The sequence below is a fragment of the Eucyclogobius newberryi genome, unplaced genomic scaffold (assembly GCF_026437365.1).
Source record: "Eucyclogobius newberryi isolate DKJ021-1_F unplaced genomic scaffold, fEucNew1.0.hap1 SCAF_20, whole genome shotgun sequence".
NCBI lineage: Eukaryota > Metazoa > Chordata > Actinopteri > Gobiiformes > Gobiidae > Eucyclogobius > Eucyclogobius newberryi.
In genome coordinates, this window is record NW_027315835.1 from 25,107,000 (window position 1) to 25,120,189 (window position 13,190).

A 13,190-nucleotide genomic window follows, 5' to 3' on the forward strand; every position below is an offset into this window, starting at 1 on the left:
ACGTAGTCTCAGAGCGGTCTTGCCCCACCGCCGTCAGTTTGGAGATTTGAGGAAAGGAGATAGTCTGTACTATAGCTAAACACTGCAGGAATCAATCAAAAAACACTCTGGTACATATATGAAGCACAAATAGCAATGTAAGAAGGTTAAAAGCTCTGAAAAGTCGATTTTGCATGTTATGGGACCTTTAATGTTACAGATCCATTGGCATCAAAAGTCAGGTAAAAACCTTCAAACAGACAGTCACAGTGTAAAATAACAGAGTTACAAAAACTAGCATAGCAAGTCAACTTGAATCAGTATAAAGCAATCAACTTAGCAGTTTCAAAAGTAGAATATGAAAATATTTTACACATCAAAATGATACATCATATTAGCAGCATTAAACACCAGACCATATTTAACAACTGTAGAATACAAATACAAAATACTATTACAAAATATGAACTCCAATCAATGAATGCAGCAATTAAGCAATATTACTTTGACTTTACTTTGTATTTACTTAATGCCAAATACATCCCACCACAAAATAACACTTAAGTTATTTCATTCATATTTACACAAAGACCAAAGACCCAGACAAGACCACGCTGACCTGGCCCCTTTAACCAGCGGCACGTAAACCATCACAACATCACCACAGCTTAAAACAGTTCAAATAAAGCCAGCGATCTTGCCGGCTTCACTTCAATGTTCACATGTGGACACACGGTTCATCGCGACACGTACGAGGCGCCCCCTTCTCTCGCATCTTTAAACTTATTTCGCCGGCTTCACTTATGCCCGGAAGACGCGTGCGTCGCTAATTAGGGTCCGTGTGCGCTATTGACGGCGGCGCATGGCAGTGTTTACGTCTTTTCCAGCGCGAATTTCGCGATCAATGGAAGGTTTAAGATGGTCTAGATTCTAGAACAAAAAGGATATGTATTTGAGTGCTATATTTTATATGAGTCCAGAACGAATCACCGGGGTTTCGTTTTTTTGGACCTGAACCGAAACGTTTTTACAAGTCCAGATCCGGTCCGTCGTAGCGGTAGACATCCTTACTCAGCACAGAGCTGATTACGCTAAAGCAGTAGTTCTTAACCTTTTTGGAGGTACTGAACGCCACCAGTTTCATAAGCGCATTCACCGAACCCTTCTTAATTGGAAAAATAAAAAATGTTTTTTTTCAAATTCAAAACATAGATATATATTTTACTGGTGCACAAAATGAACCGTGCAGCAACATCACTGTGTTCAAAGAACAAATCATCAAAAAATGATTTTCACACAAAAACATAATGATGAATTTACTGCAAATCAGTGGCTTCTGCTCTTGCCTTTCAGAGACCAGTTCAGAAATGCACCTCGGCAAGTGCCACTCTCATGTCATTTTCGCAACAAAGTCTGTTCCTTTTCTTTATTTTCATCTCCAGCATCCTTGAAAGTGATCGCTCGCAAAGATATTATATTATAGTATAGTAGTTATAGAAAAGGACAAGGGATATGGCCCCAGAGGCTCACCTTTTGGTCCTTTTGGGGCCAGGCTGGTACCAAGACTTTGCCCGGAAAGGTGGGCTTTGATTCAGTGTAAAATATTAAAGGTTGAATGGACGATTTTTTGGCCCAAATCTGAGTCTTATTTCCTCCTGGTGTGGACCGCCGATTAGTCCTGCCACGTATCAATCATAAAACGCACCTATCGCTCACCTGCAGCCTCGTGCGGTTCAACCCGACGTTTCCGCGTGTCTAAGCGCATTGATCTATCATAATATAGTTCCCTCGGTGTACGGGGCAAAATGAAGACGGAGAAAGACTGTACGAGCTGACTCAGAAGAAGACGGAAATCTACGGGAGACGAGAGATGCGATGCGCTCCGTTGCACTAATAAACAAACGCACGTGTGTGTTGTATCAGTCCGCACGGGGAGTGCGCATGTGCACTTCCGCCTGCGTTCTCAAATCACCGAAAAATCGTCCATTCCGCCTTTAATTTAGAAATCACAGGAGCGCACCAAATTCCCTGAAGCACAGATAGGCCAAGCGGGGCGTGTCATCACGAATCATATGAGTCGGATGTGTGTCTTGACCTCCGCCGATATATTTCATAATAATCATTATTCATTTTAGTCTAATAGATTGATTATTGAGGATAAATAAAAGAATGTCTGTGTCGTTAAGTTAATTAATCCTCAAATAGTAAATTTAAAACGTTGTTTAGATACTGTGTGAACGTATTCACGTGAATATTATTCATATTATATTATATTAATAAAAGTATGTGGTTTGGATGGCGATAACTCTACTCTACTTAAGAGTGGACCTGTGACCAGAGCGTTGGGACCAGAGAGATGGACACGATGGAAACGTCACTATAAAAACTACTGAGGAGGGCAGAAGCAATATGTGAAGCGGGACGAAGACGCACATCGCACACATGTGGTGCACCGCAGCTGTGCAGAGAGGTAACCCACAGCGATTGCTTATCCATGTTTGGAAATGAGATCATCATCATAAATGAGACCTTTAAAACACTTCACGTGATGTTTCAATACTTTATTGGTGCAATGACCCTCCTGGACACTTCTCTCCGCCTGTCCCACAGGTGACTGTGGGTTTGATTCTACAAATATTAGCTCTACACCATGGTGTTTCACGAGTTATAGCAGGAGCGGGAGACGAGAGTTGCGATGCGATCCGTCGCGCTAATAAACAAACGCACGTGTAGCATCGAGGCTGTTGTGTGCGTCCATACGGGGGGAGTGCGCACGCAAGGCGTAATGGATTTGAGTTCTCAAATCCATTACGCCTTTAAAGGTCCCATAACATGCAAAATCAACTTTTCAGAGCTTTTAACCTTCTTGCATTACTATTTGTGCTTCATATATGTACCAAGAGTGTTTTTTTTGATTGATTCCCGCAGTTTTTAGCTATATTACAGACTATCTCCTTTCCTCGGATCTGCAAACTGACGGAGGGTGGTTGCAAGACCGCGTCATAACCCCAGGCACGTGTCACCATCCCCAGTGTTTTTTCTTCAAGTAACATACAACGCTATCATATAGTTAAGAAAGCTCCACTCAATAACGTAGTTGACTTCCATTCTGGTCCCAAATGGTTATTTGGCACCTGTTCACCAGATCATCGTCCGTGCGCACGCTGTAGTGTAACTTTTCTGCTCGCGCCGCCCACGGCGCTTGATAATATGGGAAGCCAATATGATCACACTCCGCCACTTAGGAGCGGCGTATGGCGTAAATTAAGACAACGCCGAGCGCCGTCTGGCGCTGCATTATTTTGTAAAATGGTCGGAAAATATAAGATAAGATAAGATAAGATAATCCTTTATTGTCCCACATGGGGAAATTCCATTGATGCAACGCAGGTAGATACAGAGGTAGATACAGAAGAAAAGAACAAATAACTTATAGGAAGTTTGAAAAACACTCTCAGTAGAAGATCTCTTATAAAAATCTTAGGATGTCCGCCGGGATAACGTGACGATCTCCGGGTAAGACGACTGTTCTCCGCAGTTTCATGAGTTCCTCCTTTGTGTAAATGCGGTACGGTGCCGGCCGGGGGGGCGCAGGGGGGCCGGGGGGGCTCGGAGCCAGGGCACATCGCGATGACACGAAAACACTCAATCCAGCCGAACAAAGTCAAAACAAGTTGAATTAAAGCGATTCCAGTGCGTGTCCCGATCATTCATGAAGTTCCCCTTTTATATAAACGTGTACCGGCGGCATACTGTACGTCAGGACGGCCGGAGGGCGCGGGGGGGCCGGGGGCTAGCTCAGAGCTAGCGCACATCACGACGAAAACACTCAATAATCCAGCCGAACAAAGTCAAAAACAAGTTAAATTAAAGCGATTCCAGCACGTGTCCCTATTGTACAAGTAAAGTAGAATTTTTTTTTACAAAATACAAAAGATAAAGCACAATAAGTGTGAAAAAAGTGTGAGAAAAGAGCGGAGCGTTTACACCGGGCTGCCAGCTGAATACGCCGCTCCTAAGTGGCGGAGTGTTATCATATTGACTTTCCATAACATTCTAATTTTTTAAGTACTTTTTATTAGTCCGGAGAAAGCCGAAGCTACAAAATTATTTGGACGGGGTGTTTTCAAATCCTATCTAAAAGCCTGGGTCTGTGATAGCTACATTTCATATCAGAAATCATATCAAAATCCATATTCCTGTTCCTGCTGCTGATGCATATAAGGATTCAAAGTATTTCACATGCTGCAATAGTGTCAACAAATAACTATTACTAGGCTATTCAAAGCTTAAAAAAAAAAAAAAGTTTTAAAATGTTAGGGCCGCGTTGAAATTCGGCCCACGGCCCAAAATGAGTTCGACACCCCTGGTCTAAGTGCTGTAGCACAACATTATGGGATACATCTCATGTGTCTGTCCATGTTTTTCAATGGGTCTAATCCACATGCACTGTGAGCCTGGAGACGTGCATGTGCAGGTTGTTTTTGAGACAGGACACAAACAGGGATTCGTTTTGATTGATACAATCACTGTACAGTATAACTGTTTGTGCCATGCAAGACATCTGTTTATTCAGGAACATGAGAAAATATTCACTTGTCTTGCTCTGAATATTGGAGGGGTCATGACCCCCCAACCCCCTCTCCCGCAAATTACGCCCATGCTGGAACTTTGGCTCTAATGCATTTTCAATGACAGTTAGCTTTAGCACCAACACTGCAAACTATGAAAAAACAAGGCTGTTTTGGCAACTGACAACCAATCAACCACACCAACCAGACTTGTGATGTGTTTAGTTCCAGGCAACTGGTTCCGACTGAAATAACTCATATGTAAACAGTTTGCCTTAACAAATGTAACAGTTAAACAAATGAATCTAACATATTCAGAATATAGTCAAATTTGACTATTTGTTTATGCAGTGGTTAACCACTCAAAACTTGTTACTGTGGTTATTATCATTGTTGTAATATGTCACAGTTGACTTGTGGTGGGAGTCCTTCGACCAGCTCCCGCTTCAAAAGTAGGATTTACCAGTTAGAGCAGCATTCCAGGGCATTTTTTAAAGTCAAAGGTTTTAAGTGACTAGTTGGCCTGGAACGCACCATTAGTTTATGGATGTAGTGGTTAGTGCATTTAAATGTTACTCACATGGTCATTACCATAAATGACCATGTGATTAACATTTAAATCTAACACTATGCAGAACAATTGCACCAAAGTAGCAGCAGTAAAACCATCAGCTCCCTCAGCCTTTCCATCACCTCTTCCTCATCACCATTTAGTACAGAACATCTTTTCCCTTCAGCATTATTTCCGAAATATTCTCCATTGGAATAAGAGGATTATGAAAAGAAGTTCTTGCATAACTTGTAAAATTTACGACGTGATAAGGCATTGTGAAACAGGCATAAATGATTAGAGCGGAGATGAGGGAGGTTTCAAGGTCTGGTTTCATGGAGGTTCAAAGTCTGGGCCTTTCTTGGAGACACCCATTTTATAGAATAGAAATTAAAAAAATAAAAAGACGTAGATGTAGTAGAGAATTCAAGTGCAAAAAAAGCTACGACAATGAGCTGAATGTCCTCCATGCACGTCTACCCTATTCCACACTACTGTCCCATCTAAAAATGGGGAGCGAGAGGAAGAGACATTCAGCAAATGGCTGAAGTTGGGAGGCAAATCCGCAAGAACCACACATGTGCAAGGCCTTAAACCAGTACACCACCGTAGAGCACTCATTTATACATTGGACAACTGGATTAACTTCATACATTTCTTTGTATGCATCATAAGTGCATCATTATGATGTAAATGGATCTTCCCTTCTCTTGGGTTAGGGTTAGGGTCGATCTTTCAGCTGCAACACAGTATCTATTAAACCCAACTGATGCAGGGAGTGGCTTCTCATTTCTGAAACAACCACGTGGAAAGACGAATCCCGTGGTCATGGAAAATATGTCAGTGAGTCAAAGGGTCAAATCATCACTACAGATCTGAACTCCATTGAGACTTTGGGTTGAGCTGGAGAAGACTTTGTGCAGTGGTCACTAGAGATAGTGATATTTTAACTCGGATCTTGTATTGATGATGTGAGAACATCATCAATGGTGGAGCTTTCTTTGGTCAGGCAGTGCATTTTCGTGACACTGATACAAAGACATCATGACGTCACAGTTGCTAATATTTCAGATATCAGTAACTGTCTAATACTAGCCTCTTGACTTCATCTTGGACGTTTAAAGCTGCCATAGTCCAGAGCAGTTGCTTCAGTATCAGGGTCAGTGTGGCCCCCCGGAGAGCCCTCTCTGCTTTCCTCCCCAGCACTGAGCCTTCGTCCCAGGGCAAACAGCTCGGACAAAGCCTCTTTCTGGAAGTGTAGGTCACTATGGAGACCGGAGACAGTTCTCAGCAGGGGCCCCACACCAACGGTTGGGGGACACGTAAATGTGATACAGTTTAAAATCAAATGTACAGGAATATGTTGTGTGACAGTTGTGGTGGCGAATAGCACTGTTAAATGAAGGAGAAGTGTCAAAGAGGCTTTTGTTTGGAGGAGTGTCCCAGCAGGAGGAATGCAGCTGGAGGTGTGCAGCCACTGTCAGACAAAGATGGTAATTATGGTCACAGCCTCCTACTTCTAACATAAACTTCCCCTTTCAAACACTAAGGATTGTTCTGATCCACAATTAACCGGGGGAAATTAATCCCATACTTTTTACACTTAATTAATGGCATCATTCAATTAACAATGTAATATTCATGTCCTAGAGGGAACTACTTACATGTTTGCTCTGTTTGTAGCTGACATGAAATTGCTTTACTGCTACAACACAATATTACAAAAACATCACACACAGCAGCAGCAGCAGCAGCAGCAGCAGCACAATATAGGAAGGACTGTCCTCAAGAAACCCTTGAGGTGTGACAAAGCAAGCCACCATTTTAATTACACGTTAATCTGTGTTTACTGGTATGTTAAAAATAGCTTTCCATCTCCCCCAGACATTTTATCCAGCTTTTCCAGCGTGATCCCAAGAATTGTATTTGACATTTACACATTGACAAGTGAGTCAAGTAACGCAAGATCTTACAATATTTCCATGGTAATTAAAGGTTATTTATGGGAATGTATGGTTTGTCACCTTTTGTGGCTCATGCATTTGCACCTGTGTCTCTGCCGTCCTGAAAATTGTGAGATTGACTTATTATTTATTCACAAACACTAAACAGGCTAAACTATAATTCTTACATCTTGTCAACTCAACAGCCCTGACATAGAACCATTAACCAGGCTGGACATGGACACTATCAAATACAAAAGCAAAGCTATATTGTGCCTTCTTTCTGTCCTGGGGTGTCCTGCAGTGACATCCCTAAAAATGACCATGTGAAAATAATATAATAAACTACCTTATGGGATAGAGTTAGTTAAATAATGATGTAACCTTAAAGGATATTTTTTTTCAAAATGTCACACTGCAGGACATGAAACTGGCCTAGGCTTAAAGTTTTTCAGAAAAGTAGAATTTCTCAAAAGTAAGAATGTCATAATGATTTCTCTTGTAGCTTCTTTAGCTTGAACTCTGAACTCCGGAGCTTGTCATAAATGACAGAGGAGCTACTTTCTAGTCTAGTCCTTTTGTGTAACAGTCTTTTTAAAGATGTAATTTTTCATGTCACGCCGCAGGACACACTTAAGATTACAGCATTATATTTATTATATTGCTATTGTAATTCAAAAAAGGATATTTACATTTAGTAATCAATATACAAAACATTATGCCAACACATTTATTAACTCTCTCTTACTCAAGTGACACATTCAGTAATGAAGCCTGCGTAAATTCAGCCTGGAAGACCTAACTCCATCCATCTACGTCAAGGCCACCACGGAAGGACCCCTCTCCCAGCGCCATCATCGCACTCAAGCGGGCGCCATGGGCTCTCCCAGGTTTCTGCGCTAATCCCAAAGAGGTTATGCAGTTTTTCCTGGCCAAAGAAGGAGGGTGAAAGGTCAGGGGGCGTCTGTACCATGGCCCTCGCACCTGCTCCTCATCCCCAATCAACGCTCCCAGTGACTCCTCCCTGCTCCCAATCAGCACCAGGCGGTCGCATTTAAGCCCTCAGGCAGATGGCTCGACCGCTCAAACCGTACTGCGACCCACCGCCTCCCCAGCTCCTCCTCTACATTCCCCTCATCCTCTACCTTCTCTTCACATCTACCACCACCAGTCTACAGGCTCCGGGGGGAGACATCTAATACAAATAGATCATGGAGTGCCCATGATTGCAACGTCTTCCGCCGGGGTCTGAGCGCCAAATAACTCGCGAATAAAGCTTGCTAAACAGTCCATTCTCGTGGTCTCTTTGTCTCTCCAGGGTGAAATGCCATAGGACTTTTGAATCTAGTTTGCAAAATATATAAAACGGTATGAAACAACTTAATTCTTAAATAATCTAAAGAAAACCTTATTGTGTATCAAGTTGAATTAAGAAGGAAGAAAAACGACATTTTTTTACAAGAAATTTCAACTGCTGGTGCAAAAATTGGATGTCGCATCAAGTATCGTATGAACGTATCCATTTTGTGAGGTGTTAGCTACAATCATTTGATATATTGTGCTGCATTCCAGGTGAAGACCAAGGTAGAGACCCTAAACAACAGTACCTTTTAATTCCATCTTTAACACATCGTCTTGAATCTCGTCAGACTTTCAACAGCTCAGTGATGCAAAAACTATTCAGACTCAAATTCTCAGACATCATATGACAGTTCTGATGTGCCAGGCTTTTGCCGCTACTTGTGGCGGTGCCGTGGCATCTCGTTCGACCGGCCCAACCAGACGGGGAATCCCACTCACACGTGCTTTATGACACTGAGCTGAGACCATGAGGAATGTTTGCCCCAGCTCTGGAACGGGGGTAACAGGCTAACAGGCTAACAGGCTAATAAGCTAACAGGCTAACTTCTTGAACCGTAATTTCCGGACTATAAGCCTTTTTTCATAGTTTTGCGACTTATACTTATATTTGTACTTATACTCATACTCCAGTGCAATTTATATATGTTTTTTCTTCTTTATTATGCATTTTTTGACTGGATACTCCAGTGTGACTTATAGTCCGGAAAATACGGTAAGTTGTATAGCCTTCCAGTAATTTGATTTACATAATATTGTTAAATAAAGAGCTTTAAGTGCATATGATTCTGATGTTTTTCGAATGATCCCTTAGTACAATCACCATATTCAAAGCCATCCAAGCTCTGTGGAACTTTTATTTGTGGTAGGTCAGAAGAAGGGCAAGTCTGTGTCATCAGAGGCGCTACTTTCAAAAATGCGATTAGAGATGCACCGATACCGATTTCCGGTTTTTAAGGAGGTCTGACCTGCCAAAACCGTTTTTTCCGATATCGATTTTCTATCTAGCCACTGATTTTCCCACAAACTACCCAGTATTATATATATGAAAAAGGTGCACGTATACAGGACACACGTTTTATAATAAAAATTGTAATATAAATGAAATATATATATACAGAACAGGAACAAAAAAGAGCGTCATCTCTGATTGGCTGCTGCGCCACCTCGCCGCAGAGAAGTTGAACGAATCTGAACTTTTATGCGGCAAACAATTTTAACGCCTTGAAGCTTATACGCCCGTCAAAGCGTCTAGAGCGGAAAACGCCAAAACGCACTCTACGCGCCGCGCTCCACACCGAAAAAGCAGGAATCGCGCCGCGGAAAACGCAGGAGGTGTTCGACACGCGTTTACATAGACTTTGAATGTAAATGGACACTTTGGCCGCCGCGGTCTGTGAGTCTTGCTAGTTTTTAGCTGTTTTGTTCTGCAGGTCAGTTTGATCGGCCGAAAACCGGAAATTATGACAGTGACCGGCAGGTCACCGATTGGGGCCGATTGGACATAAAACCGGCTTTTTTAATTGGCGGCCAATTGATCGGTGCATCTCTACGTTGGACGTTTCATGGGTATTGTACGAGTTTTCAGACTGTAGAGGAGTTTTTGCTGCAGTACCGATGGACTGGTTGATCTATTAAAACTAACTGGATAGGGCATTGCTATAGATATCTATTTGCTGCTCTAAACTACTGGGTTAGCAGTTTTTAATGCAGAATAAGACAGGATAGTTTGTTGCTTGCAGAAGAAATGATGGTAGTTCAAATACTTCAGCCATTGCTATTTGCTTATCGTGTTGATTCAAATGTGATTTGGATTCAGGTGTTCTTGCAGCCTTATTGCCTGGGCACCCTGTCAGACCAAGCTCCAGATCTGGAGCTGGACTTCTTCAGCTGGTGGATTTTTATTGTTAACCATGTTTTGGGTTGATGGAATGTGGAATTTTCTTGCTGTGAGTCAAGGGTGCTATCCACTCAGCCACCATCCCGCCACTATTCTGTGGAACATTCCAGGCAAAGCAAGAACATCTCCATGGAGAAAAGCAGGTAGCCGGCCCTCGGGGAGGGGCAGCTACCTGGCATTGGGGGCATCGGGGGGAAAAACATGTGCTGTAAATACACACAAGTTGTACGAAATAAAAAAGACAAAGTCCAAACAATCGGTGCATAATAAATATTGAAACCCCACAAACACTTTTCCAGCTTTCATATTATGAACTTATGTCCGCTCTAAGAATGTTCTTTTCAAGGATTTAGACTTTTAGAGCAATAAAAACACCTACAATGAATTAAATGCTTTGCTAATTTTTGACTGAAACTGAGATGAGGCTTTATTTGAGATACTTTCAACATTTGTAGCACAATTAATAGTATTACCTAGTCTTGTGCTAGCTATTTTTACTTTATTTTTATTTTATTCTATTATCATTATTTAATTATTATTATCTGATTGTTATCTTTATTTTTATTTATCTATTTTATTTTATTTCCCCCCTCCATTCCATATTAAGATAGGAGAGGAGTTTTGTTAATACGAGTTTTTTTGTTTTTGTTCATAAGAGTTCTATTAGGAGTGTGTTTTGAAACTTCCTATAATCTGTCCTTTCCTCCTGTTTCTACTGCGTTGTAACAACAAAATTTCCCCTTGTGTGGATATTAAAGGATTATCTTATCTTAACTTAATCACGCCAAAGAAGATCAATTAAAATAAAAAAAATCATAAAGGTTAAGCTAGAATATCTGTCCCTCAGGCCTGGCAGTAATGCAAGCCTTTAGATTTTGAAATGTGCAACAGTCATGACTTTCATTCAATTCACTTTCTCACTACACACTATAATATTGGTTAACTTCATTTATTAGAGGGCAAATGTGATCCAAGATACCCTTTCCCTTTTGTTTTCATTATCAGACAAAAAGATATCAAAGAACAAAAACTCTTTGTGTTATATATCTTACTAATGTCATTTGAATTGATTGACTATCAGACTACAGGCTAAATGTTATGTAGGTTTGCGGCGCAGTCAGTAGCCTGCTTTTACATAGCAGTTATGCACAGTGTAATGAGAACCCTTGCAATTTGCAGAAAACATAACTGTAATCTAATGTCACTACAAGTATGAAATGAATATTCTTGTTCAAAGTAAATGGCAAGTGTGTATCAATAATCCTTAAAGCCTATACCATGTTTCCTATTTTAGGCACTGTACTGTACATTTCATGCAGCCCATACAAACGGCTGACTTACTATAATATATAATCACCTATTAAATAAACAAATCATGTAAAATGCAATGTTAAATGTGTTAAAACCAGGCTCTATAGCACTCACATGTATATGAGTGGTTTTACTTTGCCAAAACAAACCCTGTTTCATATTTCTGAGGTTAATCCCAGTTCCCCTTTTAATGCATATTATGTTCTACTTCACTTTTGCCTTCATTCAAGAATTTTAAAAGGATCTATATAACAACTTTTTTGCTTATTTTAATTTTAATTGAAAATGCAGATTTCATAGAATAACTTCAATTTCAATGCTCATGTAGTTTACCTTGGAGGACACACTGGACCTCTGCGAAATCCTCTCCCCGTTCTCATGCAGCGGCGCCGGGCTCGACGTCCTGCGGCTGCCGTTGGTGTCGGCCTGCTCCGCGTCGCTGTCTCCGCCGCCGCCGCTGCTGCTGGCGCCCGGTACGGGGATCCCCTCGGTCACGTACTCCGCCTTGCACGTCAGGTTGTGCCTCTGCAGCAGCTCCAGCGTCTCCTGGTCCGTCACGATGAGCTCCAGCGACCCGTGGCTCGCTCTAATCCGGGCCACCACTTGGGAATGGCTCTCCCCTTCCACGCTCTCCCCGTTGACGAAGGCCAGCCGGTCCCCCGCCATGAGCCCGGCCACCTCAGCGGGAGTGTCGGGCTCCACGAGTCGGATAAACTGCCCCGTCTTGCCCTTCTCTCCGTGGAGGTGGAAGCCGTAACCGTCGGAGCCCTTTTCCAGCACACATCGCCTTGGTCTGAGATTCGACATGGTTTTGTGAAGAATTCGTTTTTTTTTTGCCCCTTAACTTTTTTTTTGTTCTTGAGCCGAAGTGAGTGGAGTTTTTGCCCGCTCGCTGGCACCTGTTGCACGGCCGGAGCTCTGCCTCACTTCCGCTGCTGAACTGAAGCCGGAGTGGGTGACTTCCCGGGGCTAAAGGAGGGTTTTCTCCTCTCTGCTGTTGCTCACGGACCGCCTGCTCTCTCGGGTCCTCCCTCCCCCGAAAAGTTGTGATGAGGTAACGGTTCCAAAGGTTTCACGTCCAGGCTCAGGGCGAACTACGCTCGCTTCGTCCCGGAGTGAGAGAGCGGAGAGTCGGCGAGAGGGAGGCCGGAGTTCGGAGAAGTAAAGCGGCGGTGGGATTAGCGCAGCCGCGTCAACGTAGAAGCGACACGATGGTGGTAATAGCTATGGCTCTTCACAGTAGTAAGCGATGGGGAAAAACCATAGACTGTGACAACACAATCATTTAGTCCAAAAAGGAAAGGGTAAGAGGTGGATTTGTACTCAAGTAAGAACAACGTTACTTTAAAATATAATTCAGAATCAGAAAAGGCAAACATAGGAACTTGCTTTGGTGATTCGGTGCGACATACAGCAATGCGCAATAATAAAAGCAATATATATCAAATACGGCCTGCATTTAAAAATAATAATAACATTTAAAACATACTAGTAAGATTATAAAAAAATATACTTAGTATTTACACAAGATTTACAGTTAAATTTACAGATGACTAATTACTCAAGTAGAAGTAACC

The 13,190-nt window shown here is 42.1% G+C and overlaps 1 protein-coding gene across 1 annotated transcript in view; it reads right to left on the minus strand.

Moving 5' to 3' along the window:
* The window catches only part of LOC140368896 (Na(+)/H(+) exchange regulatory cofactor NHE-RF1-like), a 31,136-nt gene extending 18,414 nt beyond the window's left edge, over positions 1 to 12,722 (minus strand). Inside the window, exon 1 of the mRNA XM_072456059.1 lies at positions 11,947 to 12,722. Coding sequence (XP_072312160.1) covers positions 11,947 to 12,420 — 474 coding nt within the window. The 5' untranslated portion in view covers positions 12,421 to 12,722. The remainder of the gene's footprint in view (positions 1 to 11,946) is intronic.
* Between the last annotated feature and the right edge of the window lie 468 nt (positions 12,723 to 13,190).